We start from the raw sequence: 23,714 nt of genomic DNA on the forward strand, positions 1-23,714 counted from the left end.
GATGAAAAAAATGTGAAAAGGGCTTGTAATGAGTAGAGGGAAGTGAGATATATGGCATCGGGAAAAGGGACGACACCACCAAAATCAAGATTTTCCATGTAGTGCCACTCTTAAAGCTAGTAGCCAATAAAGGAGATGCCACGGAACTAGGGTACAAGATTAACCCCCCCCCAGTTGAGGTAAGAGAATAAGGGTACAGTCAAAGCCCATTCTTTCCACCGAATCTCCCCACTAATCCATGCTCAAATGTGCCCAAGAAAAGCAAGCATAAGCACCAAATTACATAATGAAAAACCACACCTTCAGGGTTATATGGTCCACCTTCAAACATATGATCATGACAAATGAGCGAGGGCACACAATCACTGGCTCGAGTGGTAGAGAATAGTCGCACATCGAGCTATCAGGTGGCTGCAAGGCACTGCTGGTGGCCGGCTGAAGACAAATCTAGGAGACAATTTCTCCTATAGGGGTCACCCACTGATGGTGGGTAACAAGACAGTTAAGTTACAAGAAGCAGAAGCATGAATAGAATGGAGCAAACAACTAAAATAGATGTGCACAAAACAACATAGAACGGAATATTGTATTACTGTGAAATTTTTTAACATTGCTTTGTAAGAGAACATAGAGAAATATAGAAAGGCACAGATTAGCATAAGAGGGGCGTGGAGGGGGGAAGCGTGCTCTGCCATGCATTCTATAATACATGATGTATATATAGGATTACAAATTAATTACAGAACTGGTCGTTCAATTGTTGAAAGCGATTCAGTTTTGTAACTGAAGATGGTTGTTCATCTCCTGATGTGCCACACACTGTTGTGGATGTGCATGTGTTGGTGCATTAAGTGTTGTAACAGTCCAGATGGTGGGTGGCATTCCTGCACAAATTAATTCTATTTGGTGATTAAACACCTATGCAAAACTTCAGACATGGAAATACTTTAGGAACTATAGCTCACATTGGTTGGCTAGCGCAGGGAAATGCAAATCACAGTAGGTTTCATTGAAAGAAATATTATCCGCATAAGAGGTATTTCTGTTAAATAGTTTGATTCCTGAAATTTGCAGTGCTCCTGGACGATGAAATAACAAAACAGCCCCTCCCCCTGCAAACCTCTGTCAAAAAAGATAATAGCTGGTCTTCCCCTCCACCCTCTTGGAAATGAACCCAACAGATTACACACTAACTGGGTGTGTTTCCGGTTACTTCATTCCGAACCAAGAAATTGATAGAGACCATATGCAAGTTTTATTTAAAATGGTGTTATATTAAAGATGCAAATTTATCCGCTCAGACCATTTCAGAATATCAGAGTACACTCGATTACCACCTATCTCACTCCCTGTTGCACCTGCTGCAACCCTCATGATGTCCTCTATCAGAGCAGCATTTCCCATAATGTCAATATGAGAACTACTTTGTATGCCACGACCTTCAAGAAGATTGGCAGGAGGAGCATGATAATATTCTCTGATGAAGGTTTCCATACCCGAAGGATTAAACCTTGTTTTCCCATTCCAGCCCTTTGCACACATGAATCCGGCACTCAAAGCTGGCACACTTTCATCCCCATCAACAAAGTGTACGCCTCCTTTCAGACAGTGATTTGAGTTCCCGTCAGCTGAAATGTCTATTCTAAAAGGTATGTAACACATGTCAGAAGAAGGAGACAATCTGTAAACATAAGATCTTTCAGTTGGAATGCCTACTCCATACAAGCAAAATATTTCCATATCTGGGGCATCTGGCAATCTGCACATATATTTAGACAAAATTTAATTAGCAATCCAATAGTTGGAATTCATCCCCATTGTGATTCTCTACAAATATACTATGTATTCCCAAAAACAGTCTTGCACATGATCTGCAAATCCAGCGACATTATAGTTGTTAGAAACATAGTTTCCGGCGATCCAGTTAGTTACAAAATAATACTGCAGGCAAATGGACCAGCTTTTTAGGATTAAACATGCTATATTTAGGCTTCAGAAAATATTAAGTGCAAGTCAGATCATTGACAAAATTGAAACAGGAAATCATGAGAGGAACAGATATGGAATATTTCTTCAACTTAATCACACTCATCATGGAATATCAAGGTGCATAACATCACTCACACTGTTTCAAGTGGATTTGACCAGTATTTGTAATGCCTATATTTTGGGTCGTCCAAGTTGTCAGCAATCCCATAAGAAAAATGGGCATCCCCACGTTGCATCATATTTGGTGCAACAAACCGAAGTAAATCAAGAATAGTTCCTGCCATGTATACTTTATGGTCAGCAACTGCTTGCAGAGTCTCCCAGCTCATCTCATGATATTCTGTCCAAACTTCTCCACAAGGTACGTTATGTTGGGCAAGGTTATTACTTTTCGAAGCTACCTATAAAAGGAAAACAAGGTAAGAGAGGCTTCATAAACACTATTCCTCCTGTAAGAAAACAGATCTGACATTTAACCATAACTGCACACTATCTAAAGATTTCTCCTTGGGTGTCTTACGAAGGAAGGAGGGGTGAAAGACAATTTCCATTATTATTTTGCATTCGAACTGCAGATCATAAACACCATACAATAATCATATCACCATGACAAGAAATATCAGTCATTTCAGACAATTTGAAAATACTGAGAAGGAAGCTCACAGGAATCCCGGGGTAGATACTAAAGACTGATAAATGTTTACAGGTACCTTTCATAATTTCATTCCCAAGACATGACAGTAATAGCATGCTTCTTGCAGGCTACAGCCTAACGTATACATTCAAGGTTTCATTTTCTTTAATTTCAATTACCGAAAATCCTCATTTAAAACGTTTTTAAAGGCAATTCTTTCTGCGATGTTGATGTGTATTGAGTCATTGACATTGTACTTGGTTTTGGGGAGAACTATTTTGTCATAGATGTTCTCATTAGTTGCCATTGTGCAGTTTCAAACTCCACAAAATTTTCAAGTGTTGCACTTCCCAACGTTGATATCAACTTAGGGAAAAGTTGATACAAATGGCTATAGCTTGAGTGCATATGAATGCCATCATCATAAGAGATAAAGTAAATAAATTTATCAGCGAGTATAGCTACAGAATAACAAGATGAAAATCCACAGGAATAGGAAGGATACAACAGAATGATTTAATGAATATTTGGTACAGTAGTCTCTTGTTAGCAACAATATTTGACTTGATGCTTTGTCCAATATCTTATCCTCAAGTTGCAACATGTTGTCCTCTTATTAACTAAGATGCACCAAGCTTAGTGGAGAAGAGGACAAGCACCATATGCACTTGGAAAATAAAGACAAATTCAACGGATAGCATTGAGGAGAGGAAAAACAGAGGCAGAAGTATGATAGATTGGACAGTTCTATAACAGCATTGAGTTTTGGAGCAACAGCAGCAAGTTTGGAGATCTTTGTCATCTTGAATTCCTAACCAGCACAAAAATCCTATCCAATGACAGTTTAGGTACCAAACCGGCCGGTTTGGTACCTAATCTACTGGGTTTGTAAAAAACTAGCCTGGTTAGCTCAACATGCACATGATGACATGAGGCCCACAGGTGGTCTTTGAGATGGATTTTTTGCAAACCATGAACAGGTTCCCTCCTAAATCTTCCCCCCTAAGCTTATAAAAGCACCCCTAAGCTCATATTTGCCTCACAAATCTAATAATTTCTAGTGTTTGCGAGCAAATGAGAGCTTAGACATTTTTGTAATGGTGTTGAGTTTTGGAGAAACAACAGTAAGTTTGGAAGTTCTTTGTCATCTTGGAGCTGGTTCGGAGCTGTCTAGTGGAGTTGGAATCTTTGGGAGGAGGCTTTAGCAGCTGGTTTTCATTCCCACGTATGATTTATCTCTTGAAATTTTTCAGATTTGACTGTTGTTTCTATTTTTAATTTTTCCCGTATTTCAAGTGAAAAACAGATCCTGTTTGTGTTGATTGGAGTAGAGCAGCAAGGGTTTTGCTTGCCTAGGTGCCAAGGCTTGCAGAGGGACCCACACGATAGCCACTTAGCAGATTAGTAAATTTAATTTACTATTTCCTAATGTTGGACTTAGGAAAAATTAAAAAGCCTAAAGCCAACAAGTGATTAGATATCAGCCCTTCATCATGAGCCAATCTCAGCAATTGATGATCATGGTGGGGCCGAGTCGACTTACTAGGAGGAACAGGGCACAAAAGTGGTTAGATCAATTGGCATAAAGTGTGTGTGTGTGTTAGCTCCGCTCAAGGAAGAGAAGGGTTTCAGCAGTTCAGTAGTCAGTTCAGCGACCAAGAGAGAGAAAAAGAGGGTTGCATGGCCTTTACCTCAACTTAGCTCCAGGCTGACTCATCTCCAGCACACAGAAGGCGTAGAGAGGGCCATATGGTGTAGTCGTACAACCAATCAATGCATACAACCCGAGCCACTTGTGGGGATGAGTCAGATTTGTTTGGGAGCTGTTTAGAGGGGCTTTTGTTGTAAAAGGGAAGTGTTCCTTTGATGTAAATATTTCCCAAGAAAGATTTGCTGAAGCTAATAAAAAAACACAGATTTCAAGTTTTCTCCAGAATTGGGTTTTCGTAGGTATATCCGATGTCTTATGTGTTGCATGTGTTTGTCTTCAGTTTTATTTACTTTCATTGTGCATGCTATGGTCAGAAACTTAGTAGTGTTTGTGATTTAAGTTTAAGAACAACAGTTTAGTTATATTTCTGGTTGCATGCTTAAAGAATCATAAATCAGTTACTAGGTTTTATGGAAATCTAACAGTTTCTAGGCTAAATCTGTCTTGTTTTTTGTTTTGAAATTTATCTTAGGTTTTGCATTTTACTTAGATGCATTTTTCTTTTCTACTCATAGATCTCTTTAAATTTAAATATGAAATTTCATCATCCACCATGGCCGCAAAATCCAAAGATATTGCATGGGTTCATTGTGATATCGCTAATGGAAAAATGTTGTGCAAATATTGTGTAATGTCCCTTCCTAAATAAAATTGTGACAGGTTTATCTATTCTACAATTTTGACAATTTTGGAAGCATGGGACCCATGTGACTTTTGGAGAGAGACATGAAGGAAAATGGAGGCCAAAATGTCTTGTTGGCCAAGCATGGGGGCCACCCACATGAGGAAATATGCACCACTTAGAGGGAAGTTTGAATGGCTAGAGAGAGAGGGTGGAATTGCTGGTGGGAGGGGGCCCACATGGGAAAAGAGGCTCACGAGTTATAAATAGAGGAGGCTCAGCCTCATTTGGTATCTTTTGACATATTGATCTCAACCTTAGTTGCTCGAGCTGCTTAGTCGAGTCACTCACTGTTTAGCATGAGCTCTCAAAGCGAAGAACTCACCCTCTTCGGTGGACCACGAGTGCCACCCTAGTGAGGCTTCTTTCTATCATTCCGGGAGATTGCAAGTCGATATTCAAAGGATTCAACTCAGCTATCATTCAGCGAGTGTGTACTCCAGGAGGACGCAGTAGCTATTTCAGGGACCTTCTGGGGAGCAATTGCTGGAGGAGTTTTGGCGAAGGAAGTACAGGGGAACACTAGCCTTTGGGAGGAATTTGGGAACTGGAGATTGCTATTTAAAGCAACGTGATTGACAGCACTCAGAGGCAGCACAGGAGTGCCTCACTAGGCACACGTGGCAATTCGTGGGTCAGCTTGTGGAGTGAGTATTGGCCGGGAGAGATAAGGGGAAGTTCAGAGAAGATTATCTCAACCATTTCGGTGTGTTTTGGGGGGCTTATTCTGGAGTTACAGGTAGGCCGTACTTTTTAGTAGTTGGAGGAGGACATGGCTCTTGGGAGGCCGAATTTCTAAGGTCAAAACCAAGCCAAACCCTTTCTGGGTTTTGATGGGTTTTGCTTGAGGAGTGTGGGGTTAATTTGGTAGAATTTTCTAAGCACCATAGGTGGGGTTTCCAACAGCATCTTTGTAGCATACAACATAGTTTCATAAGGGTAGCACAGGGCATCATTATAGTAGTTGTTTCTGCATCTGGGCTTGACATATTATCACCTAGGCTTGATCACGCTTGCCATTAAGGCAAACCCAGGTGCACCTCTTCCACATTATTGGACTTTTCTCCCAGATCATAATAAAATAGCTCAACTATTGGTTATTTTTGAAGTTTCTATGGGTGTGCACTGAATGTTTCAATTTTATGGTGTTGTTTTTATTGTTTTCTTTGCATATCACTATTTTTCCTAGTTTGGGACATTATATATTGCAAGCACCCAATGGTGGGGGGATTGTTATTTATAGTTTGACACAACACTTGGCTGGAATAAAAGGCCAAGTAACACCTTGTCACACACCAAATAAAGTGATAGGGCCAACTTATTAGGGTAGAATACCTTGAAAAGCTTGAGAAGTTTGAGGAGGAAAAGGCTATAAAAGTAGAAATTGCAAGGAAGAAGGAACTTTGAAAACTTATGGCTAGGAGAGACACAAGTGGGTTTGATGATTTTGACCTTGAAGTCTCTTCTTCTAGCCCTTCCACCAATCTCCATGCCCCCTTCCGTTATGTTCCTCCCCCTCTTGGGTCTCAAATTCAAGCTAAAGGTAAAAAGAGGATGAACATTAAGAGTTATTCCATACCTTCCTCCACCTCTTCCTCTGTTAATGCCAATACCTCCCAACCAAGTCTAACTCAACCCACCTTAGATACCCATTGGAAAAAGTAAAGCAAAGAAGACGATTTTCAATACATTTCCATATGTTGATATGATGCAGATATCCCCTTTAATGTTACCTGCTCACCTTATTACCAAGCTACGTGGGACTCCGCTATATCTGTAGGAAATGGATTTAAAGGCCCTAGTATGCATGATTTGAGGGGAGCTCTTTTGCAAAGAGAAAGTTTGTCCATTGGAGAATATTTGATTGAGTTTAAAGAGTCATGGGCCAAAACGCGTTGTTCCATCATGTCGGATGGATGGATTGATGGAAAACCCACACTATCATAAATTTCCTGGTCTCTTGCCCTCAAGGAACCATGTTTTTAAATCGGTTGATGCATTTGATAGAATGAAAGATACCAACCTATTATTTGAGCTCTTGGATGAGATGGTTAGGACAGTGGGGAGCAGATTATTGTGCAGGTCATCACAAATAATGCTTCAAACTATGTTTTTGCTAGAAAGATGCTAGAGTCAAAATATAGGACCATATTTTGCACCCCATGTGCTACACATTACATAGAACTCATGCTTGAGGATATAGGAAAAATGGTGTGGGTAAAGAACATTGTAGAGCATGCCAAGTGTATCACAAAGTACATCTACAACCACTCATGGATATCGAACCTAATGAGGAAAAACACTGGGCACAAAGACCTTGTTAGGCCTTGTTACCCACCACCATTGGCTGACCCGTATAGGAGATATTTTTTCCTAGATTCATTTTCAGTCTGTATCCAACAACCCCTTGCAACCACTTGATAGCTCAATGTGCTACTATTCTCTGCCACCTAAGCCAGCCATTATGTGCCCTTGCTCATCTTTCATGTTCTTATGTTTGAAGGTGGGCCTTCCAACTCTTAAGGTATGATTTTTCATTATGTAATTGGGTGTTTCTGTGTGCTTTTATTGGGCACATTTGGGCATGGATTAGTGCAAGGATTTGGCGAAAAGAAAGGGTTTTGACTGTGTTGACCACACTTGTGTCAACAGTTCCAAGAAGTAGAGTACAAAGCAATAAACAAAATTTTTCAAAGATCAATGTCATCATCCAGCATCAGGTTTAGCATTGTAATCCAAATTCTACAAATTTATTGTAAATGATTCTAGTATGACTATTAAGCCATGTAATAAAACCTAGGTAAGCCTATGATTCTTCTCAAAGGGTTTCATCTTAGGGAGTTATTTAACCTCACCAAATTATGTGTGTTTCTAAATACGGATAATTGGCAGATTTTTTCTCCCAGATATACCCCAAAGTTAGGGTGGAACTCATTGACCAGGTCTTAGGTGAGTCCTAGTGTTTATCGAATCTACGTATTTTTCATACTAGATCATGTGTCTTGTCATAGAATGTGGTTGAGTCTTGAGGGTCTATGTCAAATGCGTATTTCCCCTTCTAAGGGTTGATGTTGTAATATTTGATGTAAAAGTGTGTCTAGGAAAAATTTAGTTCATGGTTACTCATATTTAGACACCATGACTCAATTATTTTATTATAGATACACTTAGAGGGTGGAAAAATATTTATTTCCCTCTTCCATCTTTTAATTAATTTTCCTGGAAAAATAGAAATAAAATAATTAGCCAAAAAATTAATTAAATTTGAGTCAAAAATTATTTTGAGAGAATTTAAATTCTCTCTGTTGTCGCACAAAATGTCTAAGCACTGCGACAACGACTCAGATTGGGGGCTGTCACCCTAATCCCAATCTCTTCGTTTAAGTTGTCTCCCAACAGCAAACTAAGGGGGTAGACCCTACAAAAATGTAATGAAGAAGGACTAGTTGGGAACCAACCAATCCGGGAGACACAGTTAGGTGACCAAATACTCGTTTTAGATTAAGCAAGATTTTAAAGGATCAGATTAGATTTAGACGATTGATACCAGTGCCTTGTGGAGTCAACTATCTTGCTGAGTAAATTTATGACAAGCACTGGATGGATAACTGTTGCTTGGATGAAAATGTTAGTATGATGAAAAGGGATGCAAGATGCAATTAGCAAGGGCATGAGTGAGTAGTCTTGAGGCAAGGTCGTTTAAGGCTCAAGTACTTAGTATTGATTAAATTTATGATAAGAGTACTTAATGAATAAAATCCTACACAAGACGAATGCAAATAGGATACAAAGATGCCAAAGATGTAATCGTTCAAGTAAATAATGCTTCTTAAAGAAGGATCACTGATATGCCAAGATAACCATAAACCAATGATATTAATGTCAAGAGAATTAGAGAATTAAATTATTTACCCAATCTAAATGACGATTCTTCAAGATCAACAATCTCCTTTGGATTTCTCTAAGATAATGCCAATGATTTCTCAATACCAATTATGCAGATGTTCAAAATATTCAATAGAAAGATATACAATTTTCCACAAGTCCACAATAGAGTATTCAATAAAAATGTTGATCACAATTACTTGAAAATTTCTTAATTATTCAAGAAATATCCAATAATTCAAGTAAATAAATCCAATTTTAGAGTTAATTTCCCTTTTAAACAGTGAGCGATCTCAATAAATATCAAGCATTAAAATCAATAATCACAAAATTTAGCTAAAGCATACAAGTAATAAAAGCCTAAGCACTTAAATTTCAACGATTTAATATTCAAGATAACAATGAAATTTAGATGCTAATTAATGCCCCAACCAAAAAAATTGAAGAGTTTGTGGGGATTCTTGGGTCTGATGGGCTACTATCGCAAATTGCCCGCAATTATGGACACTTTGCCAGACCCCTCACTAATCTTCTCAAGAAAAATTCATTTCTCTGGACTGACATAGCTCAGCGACAGCAGGCCTTCTTGGCTCTCAAACGGGTCATGTGCCCGACTCAAGTATTGGCCTTACTAGACTTCACCAAGTCTTTTGTGTTTGAATGTGATGCTTCAGGTACGAGCATTGGCATTGTATTAATGTAGGAAGGTTGACCATTAGCTTTCACCAGTCAACAACTTAGTGGCAAATATTTGGGTCAATCTACATATGAGAAAGAAATGATGGCCATCTTACATGCAATAGACACTTGACGACCATACTTATTGGGGCGTCGTTTCTAAATCCGCACTGACCATCATAGCCTAAAATATTTTCTAGAGCAGCGTCTATCGTCGCCACAGCAAAATAAATGGCTTGCAAAAATTCTGGGATATGATTATGAGATAATTTATAAGAAGGGGTGTGACAATGTAGTGGTTGATGCCTTATCACGCCAGTTTGAGGACGAGGGCACCTTGTTATCCCTCTCTCTACCCATACTAGATTGGATTGAAGAAGCCCGTCATGAATGGTTCTCCCACCCTTATCTGTCCCAGCTCATTAACAAATTACAAGCAGATCCTAATTCCTTAGAGGATTACTCTTGGAAGGATGAGGTTCTTCACTATAAGGATAGGGTGGTGTTGGCCCCAACCTCCACCCTCAAACCCTACATCTTGGAAGAGTTGCACTCCTCTCCCATTGCTGGACATTCAAGCTTTCATAATACTTATGCACATGCACGTCGCTCTTTCTTTTGGACCGGCATGAAGCATGACATTCTTACTTTTGTAGCTGAATGCGAAGGATGTGTTAAAATTAGCAACTAGGAACAAACTCCACATGGGTCATCTTATTTATGACAGCTGATAGTTTTCTTAGATTCCTCTCTCCGAGAGGTGTAGGATTGATCTAAAGATCATCTGATTCTGACATGTATAAATGACGTTATGAATTTATTTTGATTATGGTCAAATTGTCAAGGTCGGCCAACAAACTTATGTAGGCTCAGAAGCCCAACAGTCACGTCTATTCATCCTCAACATTGCATATAAATAGAAGGTGACTTAGCCTCATTTGGACACACTTCTCTCTCTCTCTCTCTCCACACATCCAAAATTTCAGGAGGCCGAAATTTCAAGAAAGCAAAATTTCAAGAGGCCGAAATTTCAGGAAACCAAATTTCTGGACAGTTTGACCAAGCATTGACTAGCATGTGTTGACCTCCTTTGATTGCGTTTTTGTGAGGGCTATCTCTGTTTGGGAAGGTCGCATTTCTGGGCATAGAAATCGAGGCTAAACGTTAACTGTTGACTACAGCTAGGGCTGACCGCAAGTGGGCTGTTTGACCAGACTTCCACTGGGCTAAATTTGACTGTTTTAAGGGTTGTTTTATCTTGTTGCTTGGAGGCCAAAGTTGACTGAAGTTGACCGATTAGCTGAGGTTCAAATCTGCCCTGTTGGCCAACGTTGACTTTTATGGTTAGGGCTCTTTTGCTGCTATTATAACTTATCAGATTTGTAAATTGTACTATCTCTCTTTGTTGAACTATTGAAGACTAAAAGAAGATTTGATCAAGGGTTTCCCCACATTGGGCTTTGGCCATAGCTAGTGCCACATCTTCTATCCGCTTGTCTTCTACTGTTTATGTTTACGTTCCATCTGCATTTTACTATCACGTTGATGTGATTGCTAATCTGCACATTGATACTGGGCTAGTAAAGAAATTGAAGTAAAATTTCTCTAAAGCATAGAACATACCATTGTTGTCTAAAATTAACATGGTATTAGAGCCGAGGTGAAGACAAAGCCCAAGCAGGAGTGAAAGAGCAATCACCAAAGACAATTGGACAAGGACAAAAGGTTCAATGGGTTCCTCATCCTACTTCCTGGCTGAAGACAAGCTCCATGATAAATCTGACTATCATTGATGTAAGATGTCCCTTGATTTGACCTTGGAAGAAAAAGAAGTGATGGACTATGTGCAGGGTAAAATCCCTGAACCTCCTTCAAATGCACTGGTTGTTGTGAAGACCAAGTACAATAGGGTTGAAATTAAAGCAAAGAAGATTATCAGGGATTCCAATGATAAGCATCTGGTGGCCTACATCTCCGAATTGAAGACCTCCAAGGAGATCTACGACAGGTTGGTCGGCATGTTCAAGGTTAGTAATGCTAATCAAATTCTATTTCTCAAGAATAAGTTGAAGGATATTAAGAAGGGCAAGGACGAGGATATTCAATCCTATTTCTTGAGGATTACTGAGATCAAGAATGATCTACTCTTGATTAGAGAAGTCATTCTTGACAGGGAACTTACTCTCACCACACTTGGAGGACTCCCACCTAAGTGGTATGTATTTAGAAACACCATCCTCAACAATGATCGAATTCCAAGGTTTGAAGAATTGATGTCGAGATGCATTCAAGAAGAAACAAGAATGGTGGAGCAAGAAATGCCTTCTAATAGAAGCAACCCCACTGCATTCTCCGCTCATGCCAAAAGGAGAAATAATGCAAGGTCTAAAGGTCATTTCCATGGAAAGCCTAGATCTAAAGTAGGAAGGAAGGGCAGGTGCTTTGTTTGCAATAAGTTTGGGCACTATGCAAGGGAGTGTCCAAATAGAAGGGACACATCACATGATGATGATCACAATCATTCCAGGGGCAACTTCAACAACAACGATCAAAGGAATGGTAGGTCCAATGGCAAAGGAAAAAGGAATGCGGGACATCAAGGAAATGGTCGATCTCCCAAGAAGTCAAGGAACTCAAGGTATGAAGAATCAAATGTTGTTAACAATAAGCAAAAAGAGTACTATCTTATATCGGCCCTCCCCACTGCCTCTCCTCTGGACACTTTGGGAAATTAGTTGATTGATAGTGGTGCCTCAAGGCACTTCACTGGATACAAGGAAGCCCTCTCTAATCTGATAGGAAAGGAGACAAACTTGGAGATCATCTTTGGAGACGATGCCACCTATCCCATGAAGGGAGTAGGGAATGTTACACTTCAATTGAATCAAGGTAACACTATTCATTTGCAAGAAGTAATATATGTACCTGATCTCAAGAAGAACCTGGTGTCCATTTCAGCCATGGAGGACAAAGGATTCAAGGTGGCATTCATCGATGGAAAGGTACATGTTTGGAAAAGAAATTTTAAAGATGCTTTTACTCTTGGGTTCAAGGTTGACACTTTGTATCAAGTTGGAGGAAGTCCATTGGGAGCCATGTCTTGCGACACATCTCTACAATCTGAACTATGGCACCAAAGGATTTCCCATCTTCATTATAAGGCCCTACCCGATGTGAGACAGATGGTGATAGGTATGCTCGAGTTCAAAGAAGAGCATGAAGGTGTATGTCTGGGTCCTGGGATATGCCAAAGGAAAACTTACAAGGGGACCATTCCCCTCAAGTAATAGCAAGACCACAGATATATTGCAATTGATCCACTCCGACATATCTGGTATGATGCCCATAAACTCTTTGGGAGGATACTTATATCATCTCACCTTTATGAATGATTATTTTCGCAAGACTTGGATCTACTTCTTGAAGAAGAAGGATGAAGTGTTCACTTGGTTCTGACACTTCAAAGCCTTGATCGAAAACCAAACCGAGAAGAAAATCAAGATATTGAGGACTGATAATGGGACCGAGTATGAATCCAATGAATTCAAAGATTATTGCAGAGAAGCTAGCATTAAGAGGGAAACTACAACACCATACACTCCTGAGCAGAATGGTGCGGCTAAAAGGAAGAACCACTCTATTGTAGAAGCAGTTCGTGCCATGCTTCATGATCAAGGCCTTCCAAAGTTCCTATGGGTTGAAGCTGCAAATACCACCGTGTATGTTCAAAATCAATGCCCTCGTCAAGCATTGGACTCCAAGAATCCCGAAGAAATGTTCACTGGTAAGAAACCCGATGTCTCTCATTTTAGAATTTTTGGAAGTCATATATATTCAATTGCCGAAAGAGAAAAGAAGCAAATTGGGTGCATCTGGGAAAAAGGAATATTTGTGGACTATAGTGAAAATTCTAAGGGATATAGAATTTATGTGGCTAGTCAAAAGGAAGTTGAGATAAGTCATGATGTCACCTTCGACGAAGATATGGCCTTCAGGAAGATCAACAACCTTCCTACTCTAAGGAAGGAAAAAGAAGCTGACACTGGAAATCAAGGTGCAAAAGAATACGAAACGATGCCTGATGTTGATGAACCTGTGGATCCTATTGAGCCTCCTTGTCATGAGCCCTCCTCCTCCAAAATGAGACCCTTATGGCTTAGGGAGACTCTCGAAGATGCCGAAAGACACATTGCACCAAGAGGGACTTTCTATGAAAGCAAGAAACCGAATAGGTATCAAGGATATTCGACCGCCATGAGCACTATCATTCAAAATGAGCCTTCATCATTCGAAGAAGTCGTGAAGCATCAAGTATGTGTTAAAATTTGGTTACCAGAGGGCAAGTGGTTCCCTAAGGCTTTGATCTTTGGCCTAGGGAAAAGTGTCCAAATTTATTTTTTACTTTTCTCCTAAAGTGACTTTATAAGTGGTAAAGTCAATTTAATTTAAAAGTGACTTTATAAGTGGTAAAGTTGCATTCTAATTTAAAAGTGACTTTCTAAGTGTTAAAGTTACATTCTAATTTAAAGGTGACTTTATTAAAGTGAATGAATAATTAGAAAGTGAAAAAGTGACTATGGAAATAAAAGGCTAAGTGGGTCTTTATTTAAGTGGGTGAGTTAAAAAATAAAAAGTGAGAATTAAATGCACATTTATTCTCATCCCTAGATCTAAATGAATCTCAGTCATTAGATCTTAGGGTAACCCAAAAGGTCATTTAGAGAATAAAAGGAAAAGAGAAGAGGAAAAAATCAATTCATTCTTTCATGAGCATTTGAGAGAAAGAGAAGAGAGAGCAAGGAGAAAATTTTTGAGCAGTGAGAAAGTGAAGGAGAGCAGCAAGAAGACATTTCAACAAATCTGGGCAGCAACATTTATTGGCATGCATCCCAAGGAAAAATCGTACAGCAGGAGAAAGGCACAGAAATCGAGGAAGAGGGACAACAAGTTCTGGGCACTTTTTTTTTACGCTGGCCATACAGCATTTAATGTTGTTTTATTGCTATAAAAATTTATGTTTTGGCTGTATGCTAATTGGCACGATTTTCAAGGTGGAGTTCAAGCATGAAAATCGAGATAAGTTGTAATTTGTGGTTGCTAGACTTTTTACTGTGTATTTTAGTTTCTCTGTAAAAACATTTTCAGAAATAAAGAAGAGCTCTCAAACTAGTTTTCCCCAAGAGTTGTAGAGGGTTTTTCCAGGGTCACATTGACCAAAAATTAGTGTGTTATTTTCAGTGTGTGGCTGTCATAATTTTGTTGTGTTTTATTTCTGCAATTTCAGCGGTTGTGAAATCTCTAAATTTGTATTTTCCTAAAATTATTGTTATTTCCAGATTTTAGAATTTTTATCATGTTTGGATTTAAAACTAAATGCATGGAGTGATAAGGAAAACTGATAACCAGAGTGGGGGTTGAAATTTTTTCATGGTATCAAAGCTTGGTTGGCTGAAAAGTGCAGTTTGGGACAACAAAGTGAAAATTACAGCACGTTGATTTTTACACAAAAAACAGAAACCTTTACCACAGATTTGAAAATTTTAGTTTGGTAGGACAATGAAACATGTCTTTAGGTTTGAGAGTTGAAGACAGGTTGGATGGGCAGAACAACTACAGCGCGTGGAAGGAGAAAATCCAGAGCATCTTTGAGGAAACAGAAGTCTGAGACATTATGGTAAATACCACACAAAACCCAGTAGCAGTACCTGCTGACCCTGTACAGTTGGCAAAGTTTAACAACGAGAATTTTAAGGAAAAAAGATTGATTCTAGAAGGAATCAAAGACCATGTCATTCCTCATGTGAGAAGAAAGACTTATGCACATGAGATGTGGATAGCCTTGACCAGTCTTTACCAGAGCTCAAATGAAAGTAGAAAAATGGTCTTAAAGGAGAAACCGAAGGCCATTAAATGGCTAAGACTGACAGTGTTACAGCATACCTCACAAAGATCTCTTCAGTGAGAGATGAGTTGGCAGGCGTAGGTGAGATCATTGCACCCACTGAGTTAGTGAGGATTGCTTTGAATGGTCTTCCCAAGACTTGGGAGAATTTTGTGGATGGCATTGTTGCACAGGAAAACCTTCCCGATTGGGAGAGGTTGTGGGATGATTGCATTCAGAATGAGATTAGAAAGAACCATCTTGGGGCAGCCAAACAGGTGGAGGAGGATGACAATGTGGCATATAGCAAGAGGCAAAAAGGGCAGAGCAAAGAAGCAAGCTTCCAACATTAGAAGCAAAAAAAAAGGTAAAGGCAAGCAGCAGAACAAGGAGAAGGACTATTCTAAAGTCAAATGTTGGAATTGTCAAAAGTTGGGACACTATGCTGTTGTGTGTCTGAAGAAGAAGAACAAGAAAGGGAAAGACAAACCCATGGCAGCTTCTGCAGAGATAGAGAGCTTCTCAGAGAGATTTGATTGGGAGTTTGGGTTCATAGCTTGTGTAGGATCACCTGCCATACAGGTTCAGAGGGAGTGTGCATTCCCCGCTACTAGTAGAGCATCTTCTAGCATTTGGTATGTTGACAGTGGCGCTTCCCGCCACATGACACGAGTCATAGAGTACTTCTCAGAGCTTTCGAAGGGTGATACTGATATGGAGGTAGTACTTGGTGATGACAGCATTGTTAGAGCAGTCGGTGTGGGGACATTGACATTTGATAGGGGACCCAAACCTCCCTTGAAAGTGTGAGATGTTCTATATGTTCCTGGAATGAAGAAGAACCTGATCTCTGTCTCAGCACTTGAGGATAGAGGGTATGATGTGTTGTTCAGGAGAGGGAAGGTGCTTATATATCCTAGGGGAACTCCAGCTTCTTCAGCTAGAGAGATTGGTGTGCGCCATGCCAAGGTGTACAAGTTCTCATTCCAGCCCCTGATGGCATTGAGTAGCAGCACCCAAGATAGGACCGACAGCAGATCTAGCAGTTCAGAGTTGTGTGAGATTTGGCACTGCAGGATGGGGCACATGTATCATGGGGCCTTAAGTACATTGCAGGAGATCACCACTAGTGTGCTAGATTTCAGTTCTAATCACCTTGATGTATGCAAAGGATGTGCTATGGGGAAGTTTGCCAGATCCCCTTTTCCCAGCAGTGACAACAGAGCTACCGAGATCCTTGACTTGATTCATACCGATGTGAGTGGTCAAATGTCTCATGCATCCTTGAGTGGCTATGAGTACTATGTGTTATTCAATGATGACCACTCCAAGAAGACTTGGATTTATTTCTTGAAGACCTAGAGTGAGGTCTTCAAGCGGTTTCAAGAATTCAAAGCTCTTGTGGAGACCCAGACAGGTAGGAAGATCAAGGTCCTTAGGTCAGAAAATCGAGGGGAGTATACCCTTGGTGAGTTTGTTGATTTTTGTGCTGAGGCAGGCATTAGGAGGGAGTTCATAGTTCCTTGCTACCCCCAACAGAATGGGGTTGCAAAGAGGAAGAACAGATCCATTGCAGGGGCTGCCAAAGCCATGCTTGATGATTAGGGGTTACCTTTATTTTTGTGGGCAGAGGCCTGCAACACTGCTGTGTACTTGCAGAACAAGAGTCCACATCGTGCCTTGGGGAATGTGACTCCGGAGGAGGCTTTTTCTAGGAAGAAGCCTAATGTTGGGCACTTTCATATATTTGGGTGCCTTACATATTCCTATGTCCCCAAGGAGAATAGGACCAAGCTAGAGCCCACTGCAGACAATGGCATCTTTGTGGGTTATAGCGAGACCTCGAAAGCTTATCGGATTTATATTCCTACACAGAGGAAAGTGGTTGTCATGCGGGATGTGAAGTTCGAGGAGAGAGCTTTCAGGAGGTCACAGGAGTTAGAGTATCCAGAGTCACCAGACCCTCAGGAGCAGTTGAGTCAGTCATGGGGATCTAGTGGTCAGGGATCAGGAGGTACATCGATTACAGTGTCAAGTCCATCAGTGAGCAGTGGCTCTCAGAGTCAGGTGCGTGGTTCATCGGGCAACATGCAGGGCAGTCCGCAGAGCAATTCATAGGGTAGTCCATTAATGGACAGTTCGCACGATACTTCAGCATCTACAGGCACAGATTCAGGCATGAGGTCAGTTGACAAGCCTTCAGGAGTTCAGGCTTCTGATGATGATGAGGATTCTTTCACTCTGGTGGGAGAAGTATGCTCAAGGAAGAGGAAGCCCAAGTGGCTTCAAGATACCTTGCGCGAGGCCACATTAGTTGCTGGGCCAAAGAGACGGGTTAGAGAGAGTAAACCACCTGAGCGGTTCTGTAGTTACATGGCATTGGTAACAAGCATTGTTGACTCCGAGCCTTCTAGTTATGAGGAGGCAGCTAGCCAACAGGTCTGGAGAGAGGCCGTGATGGAAGAGTATTCTTCTATTATGAAGAACGATGTTTGGGAGGTAGTGTCGAGGCCTGAAGGTAAATCTGTTGTTACTTCCAAATGGCTCTACAAGATAAAGCATGTTGTAGATGGCAGCATTGAGAAGTTCAAGGCTCGATTTGTGGCGAGAGGGTTCTCACAGGTAAAGGGAGTTGACTATGAGGAGACCTTCGCTCCCGTAGCTCGGTATACATCTATTCGCTCCATTGTATCGATTGCAGCAGAGATGGGTTGGAAGATCCACCAGATGGATGTGAAGACTGCATTTCTCAATGGCTTCATTCAGGCCTGAAGAAAGCTCCCAGAGCTTGGTACTCGAGGATTGATACATACTTGCATCAATTAGGTTTCACAAAGAGTGAGGCTGATCCGAACCTATACTTCATTGTGGTGGGTGAGGAGCCTCTCATTCTGGTGTTGTATGTTGATGACTTGATCATCACTGGTGCAAAGAGACTCATTGAGGGCTGCAAGAGAGATTTTGCTTTAGAGTTTGAGATGAAGGACATTGTCTTGATGCATTATTTTCTGGGATTGGAGGTGTGGCAGGAGGAGGGGCATTTCTTCCTGGGACAAGGGAAGTACATTGTGGATATTCTTAGCAGATTTCACATGGAGGACTGCAAACCCATGTCTACACCTATGATCACTAACTGGAAGAAGCTTCACACTTCTGATTCCGTTTTGGTGGATCCTACTCTATAAAGACAGTTGATTGGTTTTTTGATGTATTTGCTCAACTCTTGACCAGATATATGTTTTGCAGTTAACACTATGAGTCAGCTCATGTGTGAGCCCAGGAGAGTGCACTGGGTGGCTGCAAAACACATTCTTCGTTACTTGCAGGGGACTGTGGATTTTGGTCTGGATTATAGATAGGGTGATGGAGTGAGACTGGCAGGGTACACGGATTCAGATTGGGCAAGTTGTGCTTCAGATAGGAAGAGTACTTTCGAGTTTTGTTTTGGGTTGGGTTTAGTAGTTGTGTCGTGGATCAGCCAAAAACAACAGTCAGTTACATTGAGTTCAGCGGAGGCAGAGTATATGACTTCTAGTTTGGCTAGTTGTGAGGCCATATGGCTTCGCAAGATGTTGTTTGGTCTATTTGGTTAGGCATTGAGACCTTCAGTAATTTACTGTGATAATCAGAGTTGCATAAAACTCACGGAGAATCCCGTTTTTCATGACAGGTCAAAGCATATTGAGATCAAGTATCATTTCATTAGAGATTATGTCCAAAAGGGAGCTGTCAAGCTTGAGTACATTTCCACAAATGATCAGGGAGCGGACATTTTCACCAAAGCCTTACCACAGGGCAAACATGTCTACTTCAAAGACAAGATGGGAGTGATGAGGAACACTTTCCTCGGTAAAAGGGAGTGTTAAAATTTGGGTACCAGAGGACAAGTGGTTCCCTCAGGCTTTGATCTTTGGCCTACGGAAAAGTTTCCAATTTTTTTTTTTACTTTTATCCTAAAATGACTTTATAAGTGGTAAAGTCAATTTAATTTAAAAGTGACTTTATAAGTGGTAAAATTACATTCTAATTTAAAAGTGACTTTATAAGTGGTAAAGTTACATTCTAATTTAAAACTGACTTTAAAAGTGGTAAAGTTACATTCTAATTTAAAGGTGACTTTATTGAAGTGAATGAAGAATTAGAAAGTGAAAAAGTGACTATGGAAATAAAAGGCTAAGTGGGTATTTATTTAAGTGGGTGAGTTAAAAAATAGAAAGTAAGAATTAAATGCACATTTATTCTCATCCCTAGATCTAAATGAATCTTAGCCATTAGATCTTAGGGTAACCCAAAAGGTCATTTAGAGAATAAAAGGAGAAGAGAAGAGGAAAATATCAATTCATTGTTTCATGAGCATTTGAGAGAAAGAGAAGAGAGAGCAAGGAGAAAATTTCTTAGCAGTGAGGAAGTGAAGGAGAGCAGCAAGAAGACATTTCAGCAAATCTAAGCAGCGACATTTATTGGCACGCATCCCAAGGAAAAACTGTACAACAGGAGAAAGGCACAGAAATCGAGGAAGAGGGACAACAAGTTTTGGGCACATTTTTCGAGGCTATCCATACAGCATTTAACGTTGTTTTACTGCTATAAAACTTTTTGTTTTGGTTGGTTGCTGATTGGCACGATTTTCAAGGTGGTGTTCAAGCACGAAAATCAAGATAAGTTGTAATTTGTGGTTGCTGGAATTTTTACTGTGTATTTCAGTTTCTCTATAAAAACATTTTCAAAAATAAAGAAGAGCTCTCAAGCTGGTTTTCCCCAAGAGTTGTAGGGGGTTTTTCCAGGGTCACATTGACCAAAAATCACTGTGTTATTTTCTGTGTGGCTGTCATAATTTTGTTGTGTTTTATTTCTGCAATTTCAGTAGTTGTCAAATCTCCAAAATTTTTGTTTTCAGAAAATTATTGTCATTTCCAAATTTTAGAATTTTTATCATGCTTGGATTTAAAACTAAATGCATGGAGTGATAAGAAAAACTGATAATCGGAGTGGGGGTTGAAATTTATTCAGTATGGAAGGATGCTATGAATGAATAATACGAGTCAATTACGAAGAGTGACGTCTGAGATGTGGTCCCTAGAAACCAGGACAAATCGGTTGTCACCTCTAAGTGGCTCTACTAAATCAAGCATGGAGCTCATGGAAGTGTAGACCCTCTCATTCACAAATGTAAGAGGGATTTGGCTTCTGAATTTGAGATGAAGGACCTAGGACCGATGTACTATTTCCTAGGGTTGGAGATCTGGCAAAAGCCAGGTGAAATTTTCCTCTCTCAAGGAAATTATATTGTGAAGATATTGCAAAGGTTTGGGATGGGGGACTACAAGCCTGTGACTACTCCAATGGAACTTAACTTTAAGAAGTTATGTGGTAGTGTTGGTGGACCTGAATTCGGAAATGCTTCTGAGTATTGTTGAAATTTCAAGTATTACTCGTTAGAAATTTAATCTATATTCTTCTCGTTTATTTCTTCTACTTATTAATTCTGAACAAGTTATTTAAAACATATAAATAAAGAAATAAACACAATATAGTCTCAACATCTACAAATCAACTGTTGAAAAAAAACAAACACACACATAACACCGTTATTTTTGGACAACTCGTCCCCGGAAAAACCCAATGCAGGAAAACTTGTGCAACAATTCTGAGGCTTTATTATTATGCAGTATATCCTTGAGTACAACTGGGTGCCAAACTGGCTCACCCAACAGAGAAAAACAACCGACAGTAATACCTCTCTATTCGGAAACAGGTATTCAGAAAACCTATCCCACGAAACCCTCTCCAGCAACTCTGAAGCACTGCACTGACCCTTTTGGCCTCTCCATCGGCCCTCTGAGGCACAACGCAGCCTCTAGGACCCTCTGCCTCACTCCTGCTACCCTCTGCGTGGATGACGCAGGCCCTCTGGCCTCTGTGCTGTCTCTGCTGGGCTCTGCATGGCCTTCTCTAGCTTTTGCGTCTACCTCTCTGCCTCTTTCTCTCGGCACTATCTCTACCTCTTTGTCCTATACTCGCTGCCCCTCTTTGTTGAACACTGATTCGAATTTACTCAACAAACCCCGCTCTAGTAAATCGAACGACTAATCACTCTGGTGTGTTCTCCAACTGACCCTCAAGCCTCCCTTATACTTTTCCTGTTGGTCCTTCAACGGCCAAGATTACATCTCTAATCAATGGCTAAGATTAGATTTGGCTTGATCCATGACTTTTGGAACCTTCTAACCCAGTTTTATATTAATACCCATTAATATTTTATTTTTCCTAAGTTTAGACATAGGAACTCCATTAAAAATATTAATTATTTTAATATCTCCCAAACCGGTTAGAATCTACCCAAACCATTTCTGAGTCATGGAGATCTCATGCGCTTTAGCCTCTCCACCAATTTTCATGGCTAGAGCACATCTGATGCTGCCCCAAATCAACACTCCCTCTTAGCGAGGACTGCGCTCTAGTAATACTCCTCACTAAGCATCACTCTGATTATACGGCACTGGTACCTATGCTGATGCTAGGCCTCCCTGCCCAACATCCTCTACACTACTACATCATGTACTGCTGCCCATGGCCCTGCCATTGCCACTGCTGCATCCTATATTGTTGCCCATGGCCCTGCCACTGCCACTGCTACATCTGTACGACAACTCCCTCTGCATCCATGTTGTTGTTGGTCCATCCTCCCAATACTACATCTGCACTGCAACCCCCTCTCATCATGATGCATCATGCTACTGCTAATCGCTACTGCACTGCAACTCAGTTACTGAGAAGTAAGTAACTGATCCACCCAACTTCTGACATCCCTGTCAGGCTAGAAACACTCCCCATGCTGAAGCTCTCTCTACCACTAACAAGTGCCCCATCTACTGACCTATGTGCTGCTGCAACTCCCTGCATCTCACACCACTGCAAACCTCTTTGTGCCATCTTGCACTATTGCAACACTCTCTGTGCCTCTCCCACTATTGCAGCCTTCTAGCCTCGCGCTGCCCGGGGACTCTTGCATTGTAGCACTTTCTGCCACTTCATCCGCATCCGTCTCTACCGACATCCGCCAGTCCTGCTACTCTCTCTTTGGGGCTCCCGTAGCAAGGATCTGATCCAAGAGTTTGGGTACCTCAAGGATCCTGTCTCTCATCGCCTGTTGTCTTCTTGACTACAGCTCGATGTCTCCCCACCTCTTCTCTAGATGTAAATGAGCATTCATGGCACAATCATCACCTTCCTCGACCTCCTTCTCCACCTACGCTGGCGCTGCCTTAGAGTCAGACGCCTCTCCCTTACTCTTCTTCCTCGAACATTGGTTCGCATAATGACCCAATTCCCCACAGTTGAAGCATTTGACCTTGGAGAGGTCCTTTTTCTTCCTCTTCTCCTACTTTCCTGCAGATGCCAAAGCTGCATCCTCTTCCTCTTCTCCTGCTTTCCCATAGATGCCAAAGCTGCATCCTCTTCCTCTTCCTTCTTGATCCGGACTCCTTTGCTACTACTTCTCGTCTTGCTCAGCCTTCTGATCTCCTCTTGGCGAAGAGCCGCCCACAATTCTTCCCAATCTAGAAGATCTGCCCTGCCCAGTATGCTTTGGACAAATGTCTCCCACTTCTCGGAGACTGCGTTAAGTGTGGTCCTCACCAACATCTCGTCATCCAGCGTGGCCCCTATGGAAGTCAGTTGGTCCAGGATCTCCTTCAACCGACAGAGGAAGTGATCTGTCTGATCCCCCTTCTGCATCTGGTATGACCGCAGCTGATTCTCAAGTAACATCTTCTTCTACACGGAAGTATGTTGGTACAACTTCTAAAAGGCGTCCCACATTTCCTTTATCATCTCCTTCTTGGCAATATGTTGGACCACATGATCCTTGACCCCATCAAGGATGATGATGCATTTCGCCTTGGCCATTGCCTCCTCATACTAATCATTATCAAGCGGGTCAACTGGGATCGCCACATTCCTCAAGGCGAAGGCCTTGATGCGATGTCTATCTAGAATGGACAGGATCCTGGCCTTCCAGACCACAAAGTTTAACGCCCCATCCAGCCTGTCCTGATCCCTCAGTCCATTCATGGATCTCTCAGTCCATTCATGGCCATCTCTCTGCTCTTCTCGTCGACTCATCCGAGTCTCTACTTCCCTCTGGAAGTTCTCTCTTCGACTCCTGTTGAGTCTATCTGCTTCCCGCCTGGAAGTTCTCTGCTAGACTCCCTCTGAGTCTCGACTTCCCTTCTGGAAATCCTCTTGCCAATCG

General features: G+C 41.1%; 1 protein-coding gene across 1 annotated transcript in view; it reads right to left on the reverse strand.

The window, feature by feature from the left end:
* Positions 1 to 1,236: 1,236 nt before the first annotated feature.
* Positions 1,237 to 23,714, reverse strand: part of PDAT (phospholipid:diacylglycerol acyltransferase) — a 169,409-nt gene continuing 146,931 nt past the window's right edge. Inside the window, exons 5-6 of the mRNA XM_089402352.1 lie at positions 2,125 to 2,390; positions 1,237 to 1,759 (exon numbers count right to left, since the gene is read on the reverse strand). Of these exons, the coding sequence (XP_089258478.1) occupies positions 1,276 to 1,759; positions 2,125 to 2,390 (750 nt within the window). The 3' untranslated portion in view covers positions 1,237 to 1,275. The remainder of the gene's footprint in view (positions 1,760 to 2,124; positions 2,391 to 23,714) is intronic.

Source organism: Pinus tabuliformis, chromosome 2_1, assembly GCF_031772625.1.
Source record: "Pinus tabuliformis cultivar Carrire ecotype Pingquan chromosome 2_1, CPIR1, whole genome shotgun sequence".
NCBI classification, from domain to species: Eukaryota; Viridiplantae; Streptophyta; class Pinopsida; order Pinales; family Pinaceae; genus Pinus; species Pinus tabuliformis.